Source organism: Triticum urartu, chromosome 5, assembly GCF_003073215.2.
Source record: "Triticum urartu cultivar G1812 chromosome 5, Tu2.1, whole genome shotgun sequence".
Lineage (NCBI taxonomy): Eukaryota > Viridiplantae > Streptophyta > Magnoliopsida > Poales > Poaceae > Triticum > Triticum urartu.
This window is the reverse complement of record NC_053026.1, coordinates 622937122-622955338: the sequence shown is the minus strand read 5'-3', so window position 1 is coordinate 622955338 and position 18217 is coordinate 622937122. Positions and strand designations below refer to the sequence as shown.

The 18217-nt window shown below is 44.6% G+C and overlaps 1 protein-coding gene across 1 annotated transcript; it reads left to right on the top strand.

The window, feature by feature from the left end:
* The first annotated feature begins 12607 nt into the window (after nucleotides 1-12607).
* Nucleotides 12608-14769, top strand: LOC125506340 (isovalerate--CoA ligase AAE2-like). The gene is made up of 3 exons (XM_048671181.1): nucleotides 12608-12732; nucleotides 12873-13279; nucleotides 13526-14769. The coding sequence occupies exon 3, from the start codon at nucleotides 13556-13558 to the stop codon at nucleotides 14621-14623; it is 1068 nt and encodes a 355-aa protein (XP_048527138.1). The 5' UTR covers nucleotides 12608-12732; nucleotides 12873-13279; nucleotides 13526-13555; the 3' UTR covers nucleotides 14624-14769.
* Nucleotides 14770-18217: the final 3448 nt, after the last annotated feature.

Sequence of the window (18217 nt, the reverse complement as noted above, 5' to 3'; positions counted from 1 at the left end):
GATGATGGCCATATCATATCACTTATATTGATTGCATGTGATGTTTATCCTTTATGCATCTTATCTTGCTTTGATTGACGGTAGCATTATAAGATGATCTCTCACTAAAATTATCAAGAAGTGTTCTCCCTGAGTATGCACCGTTGCGAAAGTTCTTCGTGCTGAGACACCACGTGATGATCGGGTGTGATAGGCTCTATGTTCAAATACAACGGGTGCAAAACAGTTGCACACGCGGAATACTCAGGTTATACTTGACGAGCCAAGCATATACAGATATGGCCTCGGAACACGGAGACCGAAAGGTCGAGCGTGAATCATATAGTAGATATGATCAACATAGTGATGTTCACCAAAGAAACTACTCCATCTCACGTGATGATCGGACATGGTTTAGTTGATTTGGATCACGTGATCACTTAGACGATTAGAGGGATGTCTATCTAAGTGGGAGTTCTTAAGTAATTTGATTAATTGAACTTAAATTTATCATGAACTTAGTACCTGATAGTATCTTGCTTATGTATGTTTGATTGTAGATAGATGGCCCGTGCTGTTGTTCCGTTGAATTTTAATGCGTTCCTTGAGAAAGCAAAGTTGAAAGATGATGGTAGCAATTACACGGACTGGGTCCGTAACTTGAGGATTATCCTCATTGCTGCATAGAAGAATTACGTCCTGGAAGCACCGCTGGGTGCCAGGCCTGCTGCTGGAGCAACACCGAATGTTATGAACGTCTGGCAGAGCAAAGCTGATGACTACTCGATAGTTCAGTGTGCCATGCTTTACGGCTTAGAATCGGGACTTCAACGACGTTTTGAACGTCATGGAGCATATGAGATGTTCCAGGAGTTGAAGTTAATATTTCAAGAAAATGACCGGATTGAGAGATATGAAGTCTCCAATAAGTTCTATAGCTGCAAGATGGAGGAGAACAGTTCTGTCAGTGAGCATATACTCAAAATGTCTAGGTATAATAATCACTTGATTCAGATGGGAGTTAATCTTCCAGATGATTGCGTCATTGACAGAATTCTCCAATCACTGCCACCAAGCTACAAGAGCTTCGTGATAAACTATAATATGCAAGGGATGAATAAGACTATTCCCGAGCTCTTCGCAATGCTGAAAGCTGCGGAGGTAGAAATCAAAAAGGAGCATCAAGTGTTGATGGTCAACAAGACCACTAGTTTCAAGAAAAAGGGCAAAGGGAAGAAGAAGGGGAACTTCAAGAAGAACGGCAAGCAAGTTGCTGCTCAAGAGAAGAAACCCAAGTCTGGACCTAAGCCTGAAACTGAGTGCTTCTACTGCAAGCAGACTAGTCACTGGAAGCGGAACTGCCTCAAGTATTTTGCGGATAAGAAGGATGGCAAGGTGAACAAAGGTATATGTGATATACATGTTATTGATGTGTACCTTACTAATGCTCGCAGTAGCACCTGGGTATTTGATACTGGTTCTGTTGCTAATATTTGCAACTCAAAACAGGGACTACGGATTAAGCGAAGATTGGCTAAGGACGAGGTGACGATGCGCGTGGGAAACGGTTCCAAAGTCGATGTGATCGCGGTTGGCATGCTACCTCTACATCTACCTTCGGGATTAGTATTAGACCTAAATAATTGTTATTTGGTGCCAGCGTTGAGCATGAACATTATATCTGGATCTTGTTTAATGCGAGACGGTTATTCATTTAAATCAGAGAATAATGGTTGTTCTATTTATATGAGTAATATCTTTTATGGTCATACACCCTTGAAGAGTGGTCTATTCTTATAGAATCTCGATAGTAGTGATACACATATTCATAATATTGAAGCCAAAAGATGCAGAGTTGATAATGATGGTGCAACTTATTTGTGGCACTGCCGTTTAGGTCATATGGGTGTAAAGCGCATGAAGAAACTCCATACTGATGGACTTTTGGAACCACTTGATTATGAATCACTTGGTACTTGCGAACCGTGCCTCATGGGCAAGATGACTAAAACACCGTTCTCCGGTACTATGGAGAGAGCAACAGATTTGTTGGAAATCATACATACAGATGTATGTGGTCCGATGAATATTGAGGCTCGTGGCGGATATCATTATTTTCTCACCTTCACAGATGACTTAAGCAGATATGGGTATATCTACTTAATGAAACATAAGTCTGAAACATTTGAAAAGTTCAAAGAATTTCAGAGTGAAGTTGAAAATCATCGTAACAAGAAAATAAAGTTTCTACGATCTGATCGTGGAGGAGAATATTTGAGTTACGAGTTTGGTGTACATTTGAAGCAATGCGGAATAGTTTCGCAACTCACGCCACCCGGAACACCACAGCGTAATTAATGGTGTGTCCGAACGTTGTAATCGTACTTTACTAGATATGGTGCGATCTATGCTGTCTCTTACTGATTTACCGCTATCGTTTTGGGGTTATGCTTTAGAGACAACCGCATTCACATTAAATAGGGCACCATCGAAATCCGTTGAGACGACACCTTATGAACTATGGTTTGGCAAGAAACCAAAATTGTCGTTTCTGAAAGTTTGGGGCTGCGATGCTTATGTGAAAAAGCTTCAACCTGATAAGCTCGAACCCAAATCGGAGAAATGTGTCTTCATAGGATATCCAAAGGAAACTATTAGATACACCTTCTATCACAGATCCGAAGACAAGATTTTTGTTGCTAAATTCGGAAACTTTCTGGAGAAGGAGTTTCTCTCGAAAGATGTGAGTGGGAGGAAAGTAGAACTTGATGAGGTAACTGTACCTGCTCCCTTATTGGAAAGTAGTACATCACAGAAAATTGTTTCTGCGACACCTACACCAATTAGTGAGGAAGCTAATGATAATGATCATGAAACTTCAGGACAAGATACTACTGAACCTCATAGATCAACCAGAGTGAGAACCACGCCAGAGTGGTACGGTAATCCTGTTCTGGAAATCATGCTGCTAGATCATGACGAACCTACGAACTATGAAGAAGCGATGGTGAGCCCAGATTCCGCAAAATGGCTTGAAGCCATGAAATCTGAGATGGGATCCATGTATGAGAACAAAGTATGGACTTTGGTTGACTTGCCCGATGATCGGCAAGCAATTGAGAATAAATGGATTTTCAAGAAGAAGACTGACGCTGATGGTAATATTACTGTCTACAAAGCTCGACTTGTCGCAAAAGGTTTTAGACAAGTACAAGGGTTTGACTACGATGAGACCTTCTCACCCGTAGCGATGCTCAAGTCTGTCCGAATCATGTTAGCAATTGCCGCATTTTATGATTATGAAATTTGGTAGATGGATGTAAAAACTGCATTCCTGAATGGATTTCTGGAAGAAGAGTTGTATATGATGCAACCGAAAGGTTTTGTCGATCCAAAGGGAGCTAACAAAGTGTGCAAGCTCCAGCGATCCATTTATGGACTGGTGCAAGCCTCTCGGAGTTGGAATAAACGCTTTGATAGTATGATCAAAGCATTTGGTTTTATACAGACTTTTGGAGAAGCCTGTATTTACAAGGAAGTGAGTGGGAGCTCTGTAGCATTTCTGATATTATATGTAGATGACATATTACTGATTGGAAATGATATAGAATTTCTGGATAGCATAAAGGGATACTTGAATAATAGTTTTTCAATGAAAGACCTCGGTGAAGCTGCTTACATATTAGGCATAAAGATCGATAGAGATAGATCAAGACACTTAATTGGACTTTCACAAAGCACATACCTTGACAAGATTTTGAAGAAGTTCAAAATGGATCAAGCAAAGAAAGGGTTCTTGCCTGTGTTACAAGGTGTGTAGTTGAGTCAGACTCAATGCCCGACCACTGCAGAAGATAGAGAGAAAATGAAAGATGTTCCCTGTGCTTCAGCCATAGGCTCTATCATGTATGCAATGTTGTGTACCAGACCTAATGTGTGCCTTGCTATAAGTTTAGCAGGGAGGTACCAAAGTAATCCAGGAGTGGATCACTGGACAGCGGTCAAGAACATCCTGAAGTACCTGAAAAGGACTAAGGATATGTTCCTCGTATATGGAGGTGACAAAGAGCTCATTGTAAACGGTTACATTGATGCAAGCTTTGACACTGATTCGGACGATTCTAAATCACAAAGAGCTGTCAGTTGGTGCAGTTCAAAACAAAGCGTCGTGGCGGGATCTACATGTGAAGCAGAGTACATAGCTGCTTCGGAAGCAGCAAATGAAGGAGTCTGGATGAAGGAGTTCATATCCAATCTAGGTGTCATACCTAGTGCATCGGGTCCAATGAAAATCTTTTGTGACAATACTGGTGCAATTGCCTTGGCAAAGGAATCCAGATTTCACAAAAGAACCAAGCACATCAAGAGACGCTTCAATTCCATCTGGGATCTAGTCCAGGTGGGAGACATAGAGATTTGCAAGATACATACGGAGCTGAATGTAGCAGACCCGTTGACTAAGCCTCTTCCACGAGCAAAACATGATCAACACCAAAGCTCCATGGGTGTTAGAATCATTACTGTGTAATCTAGATTATTGACTCTAGTGCAAGTAGGAGACTGAAGGAAATATGCCCTAGAGGCAATAATAAAGTTATTATTTATTTCCTTATATCATGATAAAAGTTTATTATTCATGCTAGAATTGTATTAACCGGAAACATAATACATGTGTGAATACATAGACAAACAGAGTGTCACTAGTATGCCTCTACTTGACTAGCTCGTTAATCAAAGATGGTTATGTTTCCTAACCATTGACAAAGAGTTGTTATTTGATTAACGGGATCACATCATTAGTTGAATGATCTGATTGACATGACCCATTCCTTTAGCTTAGCACCCGATCGTTTAGTATGTTGCTATTGCTTTCTTCATGACTTATACATGTTCCTATGACTATGAGATTATGTAACTCCCGTGTGCCGGAGGAACACTTTGTGTGCTACCAAACGTCACAACGTAACTGGGTGATTATAAAGGTACTCTACAGGTGTCTCCAAAGGTACATGTTGGGTTGACGTATTTCGAGATTAGGATTTGTCACTCCGATCGTCGGAGAGGTATCTCTGGGCCCTCTCGGTAATGCACATCACTTAAGCCTTGCAAGCAATGCAACTAAAGAGTTAGTTACGAGATGATGTATTACGGAACGAGTAAAGAGACTTGCCGGTAACGAGATTGAACTAGGTATTGGATACCGACGATCGAATCTCGGGCAAGTAACGTACCGATGACAAATGACAAAGGAAACAACGTATGTTGTTATGCGGTCTGACCGATAAAGATCTTCGTAGAATATGTAGGAGCCAATATGAGCATCCAGGTTCCGCTATTGGTTATTGACCGGAGACGTGTCTCGGTCATGTCTACATTGTTCTCGAACCCGTAGGGTCCGCACGCTTAAGGTTTCGATGACAGTTATATTATGAGTTTATGTTTTATGTACCGAAGGTTGTTCGGAGTCCCGGATGTGATCACGGACATGACGAGGAGTCTCGAAATGGTCGAGACATAAAGATTGATATATTGGACGGCTATATTCGGACACCGGAAGTGTTCCGGGTGATTTCGGAGAAAACCGGAGAGCCGGAGGGTTACCGGAACCCCCCGGGAGAAGTAATGGGCCATATGGGCCTTAGTGGAGAGAGAGAGGGGCAGCCAAAGGTGGGCCGCGCCTCTTCCCCCCTGGTCCGAATTGGACTAGGAGAGGGGGGGCGGCGCCCCCTTTCCTTCTCCTTCCCCACTTCTTTCCCCCTCCTAGTAGGAGTCCTACTCCTGCTAGGAGGAGGACTCCTCCTTGGCGCGCCATAGGGGCCGGCCGGCCTCCTCCTCTCTTGAACCTTTATATACGGAGGCAGGGGCACCCCAGAGACACACAAGTTGATCCTCGTGATCATATTCTTAGCCGTGTGCGGCGCCCCCTGCCACCATAGTCCTTGATAATATTGTAGCGGTGCTTAGGCGAAGCCCTGCGACAGTAGTACATCAAGATCGTCACCACGCCGTCGTGCTGACGGAACTCTTCCCTGACACTTTGCTGGATCGGAGTCCGGGGATCGTCATCGAGCTGAACGTGTGCTAGAACTCGGAGGTGCCGTAGTTTCGGTGCTTGATCGGTTGGGCCGTGAAGACGTACGACTACATCAACCGCGTTATGCTAACGCTTCCGCTGTCGATCTACAAGGGTACGTAGATCACACTCTCCCCTCTCGTTGCTATGCATCACCATGATCTTGCGTGTGCGTAGGAATTTTTTTGAAATTACTACGTTCCCCAACAACACTTCCTTTGTCTCCAGTGTGTTCGCTAACATCAACTCATTTGATAGCACCATGGCATCTTTCTTGTCCCGCAAGCTCGATGCTTCGTGTTCCCTCTTGATCTTCTCCTTTGTCTTCTTGTCACCATCGGGTTTGTTCAAGTTTCTTGGGCTATCATCATCTTCATCTTCATCCGTGTTCGTAAGTGAACCTCTCTTCGGTGGAGATTCTCTATCAATCAACTTCCACTTGTCACACCCTTTGAGCAAGTCCCAACAATGCTCTAGTTTAATTTTTTTGCCTTCGGAAGCTTTCATGTCTTTGTATCTTTGTATCTTTGTTGGGCAATTTTCTCCTACACAATTAAAACAATGTCAAATGATGCAATTACTTCAAATGGTATAAATGATTTGCACAACATGGGACGTGAAAATGAACTCACACAGTCGGATTTCACGGTTCTACTTGGAGGTGCATTGCGAACTTGTTCCAAGCAAGCAGCCCCACGGCTACAAATCGGCTTGATCACATCCCAACGACCTTGGAGTGACCGAAAGGTGCGTGGAGTCCTATTGGGATGCTTCCCCATCTTGCGGAAGTATTGACCTTTGATTCTTTGCCAATACCTCTTGGCGGTTTGAGATGTACCGGTGCAAGCATCAAGAGACACCGCACTCCAAGGCTTGATCAAGATTTGGTCTTCCAACATCGTATAGTCCTTCGATCTCGCACTTTTTTTGCTTGCGCTTGCTCATACACCCCCTGATCTACCCCCCCACTTCATCTTCACCACCGTGATCATCCACGCCACCCTCCATTTCATTGTAATCGAAATCAGCAAACGGGGCTTGATCGATGTCGACGGTGTTGGTGTCCAACAAGTTGACGAACTCGGCAGTGGCATTGTTCGAACCACCGCTACAATGAGTGACATCAAGTCACGAGCTACCACAATGGAGAAAAGTGAAGCAAGTAGAAGGGATCGAAGATGCATACCTTTCGGCAATTTCATCGAACACCTCGCCTGCGGTGGAAGCAACGTCGTTGAACGCCATCTTCTGGGAACCTTTTGCCGGGGCGGAGGGAGTGGATGAAGGCGCCGACCTTTTCATAGGAACCTTCTTGCACTTCACGCCTGAAACCTTGCCCACCTTCTCCGGCGGCGGCCGGGCAGATCGCGCAGCGGCGGCGGCGCCCGACGCGCGTGCCTTCCCGGCTGGGCCAGCCAGATTTCCACCCTGCATGACCACGTTGCCCAGCCGCTTGCGGGCAGGCGCGGTGGTGCCTTGAGCGATGGCGGGAGCGACATGACCGGCAACGAGATCTACCGGAGGGGATTGTGCGTGCGCGACCTCCACTATGACGGGGGAAGGCTGGGAGGCTTCCATGGCGGCGAAGAATGGCCGGGGAAGATGAACCGGAGTGGGCGGTGGCGGGGCAATGGCGGTTGATGAGGGGGGGAGCAGGAACGGCCGCGCAGAAATTTCCCTCGTGCCAAATCTCGTTGCGGATAGGGGGGCATGCTCGGGTCGGCCTCCCACCCCGTGAATCTAAAGGTTGAGGGCAAACTTTTGCCGCGTCCCGCAAATTTTTTTACGGGTCGGACGCGTTTGCGGTGTCTGATCCGGCAACATTTTTCACGTGGACCCATATTTTGGCGATTATTTTGCGGATCGCGGCATTATACGAGGTCTGCTAGAGATGCTCTAAACATAGTCATGTGCACATGTTTCATCGCCTGGTCTTCTCACGCCTCTATGTGGCTTGTCATGGTCGGGTGGAGTGAGAGGGTCATTGATGACTCGGTTCGGGAATGCCCTGAGTTTTTCTTGTGCAGCACTTACACAGCCAAAGAAGCGCATGGTGCTCCGCTGCAGTCTATAGGAGCCTACTGTGTTGTGGTAGGCACGGTTTTGTGGAAGCCCCCGACACTTCGGGCCTATTTGGTTTGAAGCCTGGAGCAGAATTGCCTGGCCATAGACTTCCCTGGGATCTGCCTGGTCTTTGTTTGGTTGGTCTCCTGGACAATCTGAGTCTAGCCTGGCCTGCATGGCGGCAAAGAATGGCCGGGGATCTGAATCTAGCCTGGCCTTAAGCGCTACTTCCATGACCTGGCTGCTATAAAAAAAACTTACATGTCCAAGGGCTCATGTGCGTGCCTGCGGGACGTGGCTTAAGATGGTAATGGGGACGAAGCTCGTCGATGTTTGCATGCTCATCCCCGTCCCCGCGAGAAAACGCACGCCCGGCCTCGTCCCCGAACCCGTGCACGTTGTCTGTTTTTGCCCATCCCCTAAATTTGTCTAGTTTTCTATACTTGTGGGGAACCCGTCCCCACACGCGGCCAACAAAAAGTACAACATTTCTCAATAAAATTGGAATATATTTCAGCAATAGCAGCAGCAAAAGGGATCACATTTCAGGAAGAAAACATAAGGTGAATAGCAGCATTTAAGTAGCAAACATGAGTATATTTCAGCAATAACAATAGCAAAAAGGAGCATATTTGAGCAACAAAACATGAGCATATTTCAACACAAAACAATAGCATATTTCAGCAACAAACGTGAGTATATTTCACCAACAAATAGGAGCATATTTCAGCCATACATGGTTCAACGAGATGGCAATTCATGGTTCAACAAGTTTTGATAATCAATACATGGCTCACAAGCACAAATGACCTGAAATGGTCCAATTACACAAATACCAAAAAATAAATCATAATTCACAAACCACTTCAAACTAGGCATCATCGTGGACTGAAAAAATTTGGGGGGGGGGGGGGGGGGATAAGCTAGGTTTTGGCTGGCTCGTGTGTATTCCGGGGCCCATATGTCGGTAGCTTCATGGGTATGGCGGATTTCGGGTTCGGGTACTGCTAGAATGGGTTTGAACCAATGAAACAAGCCGCATTTTACAATTTACCTAGAAGGAGCTCCGTGGGGTTTTAAACACGCCCATTCCTGACCCCTAATAGGATAAAAATCCAAGGGTCACGGGGTTCGTGGCCCCATTGCCATCTTGAGACACGACCCATTTCGGTTTGTTGAAATAAAAAAACCAAGATTCGGTTTTTGAATATTTAAACATATAAAAAATCATAAATGCACTAAAAAAGTTCATGGATTTGACAGGTGGACTAACGAGCGTTGACCAGTTGACCGGTTGGTCGTTGACAACACAACGTTGATCATTGGCTTGAAAAAAAAGTTCATATCTTTAGGAAATATCGAATAATTTGAAAAAAATCAACAAATTTCATGCAATTTGGTACAAGTTCATGAATTTTGAGAAAGGTTCACGAATTAAAAAAAGTTCTAGAATTTGAAAAGTTTGTAATTTATTTTTTTACGTAAAATGAAAAAAAGTTCATGAATTTCAAACAAGATTAAGAAGAATTCAAAACAGTTCATGAAATTTGGAAAGGGTTCATGAATTTGAGAAAAGTTCACAAATTTAATTTTCTTTCAAGATTATAAAGTTCACGAATTTGACACAAAAAAAAAAAAGGGGAAAATGAAAATGAAATATAGGAAATGAAAACAAAAAATTAAAAGAAAAGAAAAAGCAGGAAAAAACCACAAATCCCGTGCTGGTGAAATCCTAAAGAAAAATGAACCAGAGAAACCAATAAGACCTTCACGGGAAAGTTCCTAGAAAAACCGATGAAAAAAAGACTTACATGGGCTGGCCTATATTTGAACACAGTACAGACGCAAGCGCTCATACATATGTGAGCACACACACCCATATGAATGCGCACATACACCCTATTCCTATAAGCACTTTCAAGAGACTGACCCGATAGATCATTTTAAGATTTACAAAGTCGTCGTAGTCGCCTCGTCGTCGACGGGAACATCTCCTCCCACAAAAAACGCATCGCTGAAAATTCTAAAATAAATCGAAAAGCAACGCGAGCACCCGGACTTAAAACCCTCATGGGCTGGGATATTATTGTCTCTCTAACATCCAATCATAGGTTGGTTCGCTGGGCTGGCCTATTTTGATATACATGCCATGGAGTGGTGTGGCGCCAAGTAACAAGCTTGCGTGTGTACTATGGTAAAAAGAAGTAACAAGAATGCCAATCAGTGGCGTATAAGGCGCCAAATAGGATTTGAGGCCGCAGCGTTCGTTACATGTGACACAAATCACCTCTTCTATTCAGCGTCATACGCGCTGGATAAGATGCAAACGTGCACAGCCACCTTCCTTCAGCACGTGCTTTGGGCCGGCCCATGTGCTGGGCCGTCTCGGCCTGTTTTTCTCCTTTTTGTTTTTGAACTGAAAAAATGTTCAAAAATCCAAATTTCTACAAAATATATGGGATTCGAAAAGAAAAATCATTTTTTTCAAAAGTAGGAAAAATATTCATGATTCAATAGCGAACATTTATAAAAAATATGAATCGTTTTGAATTCGGTTAACATTTTTTAAAGTTGATGAACACATTTTGAATTCAAGATTTTTTTTGAATTTGGATGAATATTTTTGGAATCAACTATTTATTTAAAATTCATGATTTTTTGAGTTTTGATGTTTGTTTTGTACTCAGTGAGGAAATTTTGAATTTGATGAACAAAAATGTTCATGGTTTTAAAATATGTCAAAAAAAGAAAAATAAAATAAAAAAGAAAAAGAAAAAGGAAAAAAGAAAGAAAAAGACAAGAAAAAAAACATAGGCAAAATCCCGGTCTGGGAAAGTCTCGGACCTTCCCAAAACCAGACTAGGGAGTTACCTGAAAATGTTTACTTGGGTTGGCCCAATATATCTGTGCGTAGTGAGCGTTGCGATTAGATGGGGTATGCGATTGCTCGCTACCCAGCAACCTGCATGGGGATAGGGACTGCTGGGAAACACATGCAAAACGCCTACGACACGTGAGAGCCTTCACCAAAACACACAAACCTTGAGGGCATAGATCGGACAATAAGGAAGTTACATGAGATTTAACTAATTCTCATCTACTCCTTTCGTTCTTAAATATTTGTCTTTGTAGAGATTTCAACAAGTGACTATATACGGAGCAAAATGAGTGAATCTACACTCTAAAATATTTTTATATACATCTGTATGTGATAGTCCATTGAAAATCTTTAAAAAGACAAATATTTAGAAACGAAGGGAGTAGATGTTTTAAATAGGTATCACATTACGTATCTACTATTAAAGGGGATTTGATTCTGTTGCCTCCCCTTCCACCTCGGATTTTCCTCCCCACGCACCCCTCCCTACTTGGTTTTCTGTTGATTTTTTCGTAGTCACAATCGATGCTGCACAATATTAAAACCAACATAAATAGAGTAATTTGGAATAATCTAAACCAGTTTGGTACATTTCCCAAAATCACGTCTTGCATTAATTCAATCGAGTCAAATCAAATTAAATCTTAAATCGAAACTTTTCTTGCATTACCATACCCATACTTACTGTTGGGGATATGACCCCGGGATATGACCCGCCCGTCCAGGGCTGAGTCACCAATGGCAGCTTACAGGGGGCCGGGCCAGGTGGGCCGTATTCTACTGAAGATCGTCACGAGGAGGATGAGCCGCCTTCCATTGGGCCGGCTCATCACGTGTTAGCTTAGGCCTGTTTGTAAACCGTTGTGTATATGTTTTCTTTACTTAGGGAACAAGTTGAGGACTCATTCCCGGATTGGACTCTCATGTACGACCCGGGCCTCTACTGTATGTATAAAGGGGAGCCCCGGGTTAGAAGGGACAACTAACATCTCTCGAGCTTTAGGGTTGGCCTAGCGCACCTAAGTCTCGAGATCATAATCAATACACCCAAAATAGGACGTAGGCTTTTACCTCTCCGAGAGGGGCCGAATCTGTATAAACCCTTCGTGTCCACTTAACCCCTTCGATCTACCACTTGACGTGATGGCCTCGCGACGAAGTCCTATGAGGACATCTGCTGCGGAAATACCACGACACTTACCAAATAAAATCTTATCAAAATTTAGAGTATGATGGGTGTAAGGCATATTATATGTCAGATATAATTAGTGTTACCGTTGCAACATACCAACAATTAGCTAGTGGAGTAATTTACAACAGATCAATCTTGGACTGCCTATACAAGGAAGCTACCCTAGCATGATTAGGGGATCAGTTACATACGTCAACATGCATAGGGTAACCCAAATCCATCCAAGCTTATCCAATGTTTATCAATTTATTGATTGGGCACGCTATTAATTACTTAACCACATCCAGCAGTTGGGGCAGTATTAGGTAGTCGCCGGCAGATGAGTGTTGCGGTCACTTTGAAACTGAAAGCACCGTGTCCGTACAAAGGGTTTATCAGACTCTTGGTGCAACCCAACCACATATGCAAGCAGCGACGCACACGCTGATATAAATAGCTAGCATCTCATCGAGAGAACTCTCAAGGAAGAAGAAACAGCGCAGAGAAACACGCCATATTTGGTAATACCACATGGCGGACCTTGCCTCATGTAATAGAGGTATCGAGGTACGTACTACATCTCAAAGTACTAACCAAATGATTCCTTTAACCAGATGACGACCCTATGATTTGTGCTTAAACGATCTGGGCTTGCTGAATCTATTCTAGCTTAATATGCATACTTATTTCTTATATGTATAGTATAGGTGTTAAGCCAAGAGCGGCGTCACACGCCATGAGAGCCGCACCCCGTCCGCTTCTGCTCAGGAGGCCACTTCCTCGCCGCAGCAGCGGATCGACGCATCATCATCGTGCGCTTACCTTCTCCTCGGCACGCCGCCGGTGCGCGTCTCAGGGGTTGTCGTCCTTCTCCGGCCTGGAGGAGGAGGAGTTTGAGGTGCTGGACGCGGAGTCCGGCACGGTGCGGTGCGCTGCCAACTATGCGCCGCTGACGCCGCTCAGCTTCATCGAGCGCGCCGCGGCCGTGTAAGGCGACCGCCCCGCGGTGGTGTACGGGGAGTCCTGGTCTTGCACGTGGAGCGAGGTCCGGGAGAGGTGCTTGCGCGTGGCCGCCGCGCTCGCCGCCCGGTTCGGGGTTGCCCGCGGTGATGTGGTGAGTACCAAACTGGCCGGGAACCAACAGTCTTCAGCAAATAGGAGCTGTAACTATTTCTAACACATCTACTAATACCCGTCTGATCAGACTTTGGGATTTGTGCAAGTGCATCTGAATGAAACGACCTTCATCTAACGTTTATCAACTGTTAACCCCAAAATTATGGGGTATTTCTAGGTCGACTGAGCCATAACCACTCACATGAGATTCATCAAAATCGTTAACCATACTATGCATGTGCAGGTTGCTGTTCTTAGCCCGAACGTGCCGGCGATGTACGAGCTACACTTTGCCGTGCCCATGGCAGGCGCGATCCTCTGCACCTTGAACACACGGCATGACGCGGCCATGGTGTCCGCGTTGCTGAAGCACTCTGCCGCCAAGGTGTTGTTTGTCGAGTCAGGCCTCCTTGAGGTTGGGAGAGCTGCTCTGAATAACCTCGCCGGCGACCAGACTAGCGCCACGGCCCTTCCGGTCCTCATAACCATCGCACACGATGGAGGCTGCATCAACTCCGCCTACAACGACTACGAGAGTCTCATCACAGAAGCACCATTAGGGTTCGACATCCGTTGGCCCCTGAATGAGTTGGACCCCATCGCGTTGAATTACACGTCTGGCACAACTGCGAGGCCCAAGGGCGTGATCTACAGCAACTGGGGCGCGTACCTCAACACTATTGCAACGGCTCTCACGTACAACATCACTGTTACGCCGACTTACCTGTGGACCGTGCCGATGTTTCACGCCAATGGGTGGAACCTATCATGGGGCATCGCCATGCAGGGCGGTACCAACGTTTGCTTGCGCCACTTCACGGCAAAGGTCGTCTTTGATAAGATCTCACAACACAAGGTGACGCACATGGGCGGGGCACCCACAGTTCTCAACATGATCGTCAACGCACCAAGTGGTGACCGAAAGCCACTGCCAGTGATGGTACATATCATGACCGGCGGCGCCGCACGGCCGCCTAACATCTTGTCCGGGATGGAGGAGCTTGGATTCATAGTACACCAAATGTATGGTCTTACTGAGACTACCGGCCCGGCCACCATCAACACATGGATGCCGGAGTGGGACACGTTGCCGACCGAGGAGCGCTCACGGCTCACGTTGCCGACCGACTGGGGTGAGACACCTTGTGCGTTCGTCAAGTTAAAGACTAACGTCGATGCAACAGAAATAGAGATTATAAACTACTGTCGGGATAAGTTGCCACATTACATGGCACCAAAGGCGGTGGTCTTCGCTGACTTGCCCAAGACTTCGACAGGGAAGACTCAAAAGTTTATTCTCCGTCAGAAGGCTCGGGCTATGGGCAGCCTTGTGAAGACATAAAATAGCGCACGTGAGATCATTTGTCTTGGTCAAAATATGGTATTGTATCGTATGGGGTGACTATAGCTTAGAAACAGAAATATATGACAATGAGACAACTATTTGGTTGTTATATTTGTTTACCAATATTTAGTTGTTAACCTTCATTTTCACTGAATTTTGCAATGATGGTCGATTGTGTGCATCACGAGGCAGAGACCAGGTGCACGTTGTGTCATTATACAGAATTATATCCCAAATATTCATAATGACTGCCTATTTCTTAGTGACTAAGACATTTTTTGAGCAAAACATGGAGAGGGGGGGGGGGGGGGGGGGGGGGGGGGGGAGGGGGAGGAGGAGAAAGGCGATCCAGATATTATTTTTATTTTGTGAAATGGTATGCTCCTTTAGATAGTTGCACATTTTATAACTTAAAGTTTGTCCATCTCAATCATTGTCTTTTTTTATTTTAAAAGCAGACCATCCCATTTCCATTAATTTGACATAATGGTAATACACATTTCAAAATAGAATAACTAAAAGAAGGGGAAAGGTAAAGAACAAGTTTACGCACTACCAAACAATCCATTGTGTGCGCCTATGATCGCTACACTCACCATCCGACGAAAAAACTATTGTCTTTGTAACACGCAATTCAACTGATTGAGAAATAAATCACTACACATGTTCCTATGACTTCCTAGAAACAGTGTGATCAAACTATCTATCTTCAACAACGAACACACACAAAGCTATTTTGATTAGAGTAGACTATGCATTGCATGATGGAGTCGACTCTAACACCTACACAATCACTTTGATGTCGACATGGGTACCATAGGCCGCGCCATCTCCCACCCGACGATGCCCAAGGTAGCGGTCGTGGCGAGGCCAAATGACCACTAGGACAAGATGCCATGCACTTTCGTCAAGTTGAAGATTGTCATCGGTAGCGGTCCGACAAACTAAAGCCGAACTAAACCGATTTTGGCGGTTAGTATTGTATGTGGCTATTGATTCGGTTTTTGAATTCATAACCTCTCTGGGCCTATGCAATAGCATGCATGATGGACTGTAAGATAGAACAACTAATTCATCATCCAACGATACATCATACGACCTGTTTCAATGGTGTGTTGGTACAGTTGTTGGTAAAGTAGCAACTTGTATAAATTTACAGCTAATAATCTAGTCATCTTAGTAGGGCCAGGGGAAATAGTATCTCGGCATCTTTGTTGCTGCTGTAAGTTGCAGATCATACAACCCATCATCTCTCACCTCAATTTTCTTTTGCAAGGAATCTCTCACCTTATTATTACCTTTCATGTAGGATTTTATATGACATGCCATTGATGTCTTACGGTGACATGCATTCTACTGGAGATAGGCCTATTGGCTTTGGCCTGTGGACAGTGGCGCCTAAAAAAGGAGGTAGCAGACTAGTAGCTCTCGACGGGTGAATTAGTGGATGTGAGCGTGTGTAATGTGAGATGATGGAAGATGCGACCGCACCGACAAAAGCTGCAACCAGGAAGATGGCAGAAGCTGCGGCCGCACCGAAAAAGGTGCAACCGAGGAAGATGGTGGAAGCTTCGGCCGGAGATAGTGCGTCTACGGGGAAAGCTACAATCAGCAACATAAAAAGCTCCAATATCCAGAAAAAAAAGCTATAAACAGCAATATCTTCAACTGGGGAGACAGACAGATTTTCTGCTATCATGAGGCGAATTTTCGTGTTTTGACCATTTTCTAAAAGTTATTCAAGATCTGACTCCAGTTCGTAAAAATTTCGGGATCTTTATTATCGCCAGGGACTATGGCGATAGGGTTGCATAACCTATCGCCAATATCTCTGATGGTAGGACTTACCGGCACCGTCACGTCCGTTTAATACAAACAAGACCCTACCGTCGTAGTCCTTGGCGGTAGGCAATGCAACCCTACTGCCTAGGTATTTGACGGTATGGTCCTCTAGCCAGATTCCACACGCCTGTCAATCTGAATAATCTATAGTAGCCTAGTAACCTAGTAGTCAAGTCACTGGTCATGCCACAAGAGAGAGCATATAAAAATCTACTCGCCTAAAACTTGCCGCTGCTGTGTGCTCATGCTCCCATGCATGCACAGAGCACTCAATGCATGCAGCACATCCATACATCAATCTCATGCATGAACAGATTGTTCAAGGCAGGCAGCTCATTCATTCACCCATCCCATACATGTGCCATCTATTTTATTTTTTTAGTATTTTATAAAGCAGCACACTTTATGGAGCAGCGCAACGCAACTTTAGCTGCCACGGGCTTTGACATTTTATTGGGCCCTACCGCCAATCACTTCGGCAATAGGATATAATGGGCTACCGCCAAAGACTCTGGCAGTAGGGTATTTTCCACGTTAGATGTCCGTTACGGCGTAGTCAAAGCCTATTGTCAGAGATTCTGGCGGTAGACAGTTAAAACCTTATCGTCAGAGACAATGACGGTAGGAAAAAAAGTCAGATCCTGAAATTTTTATGAACTGGGACCAGATCTCGAATAACTCTCAAAAAAGGATCAAAACATAAAATTTAGCCCTATCGTGAGTGTGTTGTGAGTTATGACGGCGACGACGTGCTAGCAGAGGTCAGGGCGGCGGTGCTGCGAGCCCGCCTCGGAGACAGCTTGCGAGAGCACCCTAAGGAAGAGAAACATGGTGAGGAAATGGGAGGATCTTGCGGCTGCGCGTCGTCCAATCCAACGATGCGGGTGCATGCGACCGATCAGGGGATGGCGCCAATGGACCGGCGCCTTTTTATGTAGTACGGCTGTGCTCCCGTGATCCGGCCACATCATCATGTCCCTCTGGCTCTCACTCACAGGAAGCCATGCCAGCGGTCACCCATGTGCTCCGTCGATTACTCCGCCACCACCGCAGATCGGATAATACTCTTACCACTTTCATTTTTATATTTTTAAAACGAATAGGAATCCAAATACAGATGTTCTCGGATACAGATGCGGCTCGGATATTATTCGAATATGTATACGTATCGGATATTTTCTTGATTCGGAACGGATATGAATTATATCAACATGTTGCTTAAGTAAATTAGTCGATAGCTATGTAACCTGAAATAATCAACTTGTGACATACAATAAGTCAATGATAAATAGATTTATGAATAGATACTATTGTAATGCATAATAATTTATAAGTTTAATCATATAAAGAGTAAAATTTGATCACTTATTTGGCTTTTATGCTGGATAATTGGAATATTGGGCCTAGATTTTAAAAAATACCTCCCATAATCTTATTCGGATACGGATATATCCACTTCCATATCCATATTTGTGTCAAAATCTCCTACCATATTTTATTTTGTATTTGTTTAATAAATTCGGATACGGACAATTTCCATTTCCATTTTAGTTCGGATGCGGATGTTTCGGATACGAATAGACATTTTCTTGAATACGAATATCAGATATTTCAGATTATCCGCTACCACTTTCCACCCCTAACCGCACCATCAGCGGCATCGGACGCCACTATTATTCTACTCCCAGGCCCAGCTCGAGTTATTATAATCCAACCCCAGATTTTGCCCGAGCGCGCGCGTCTACTTTA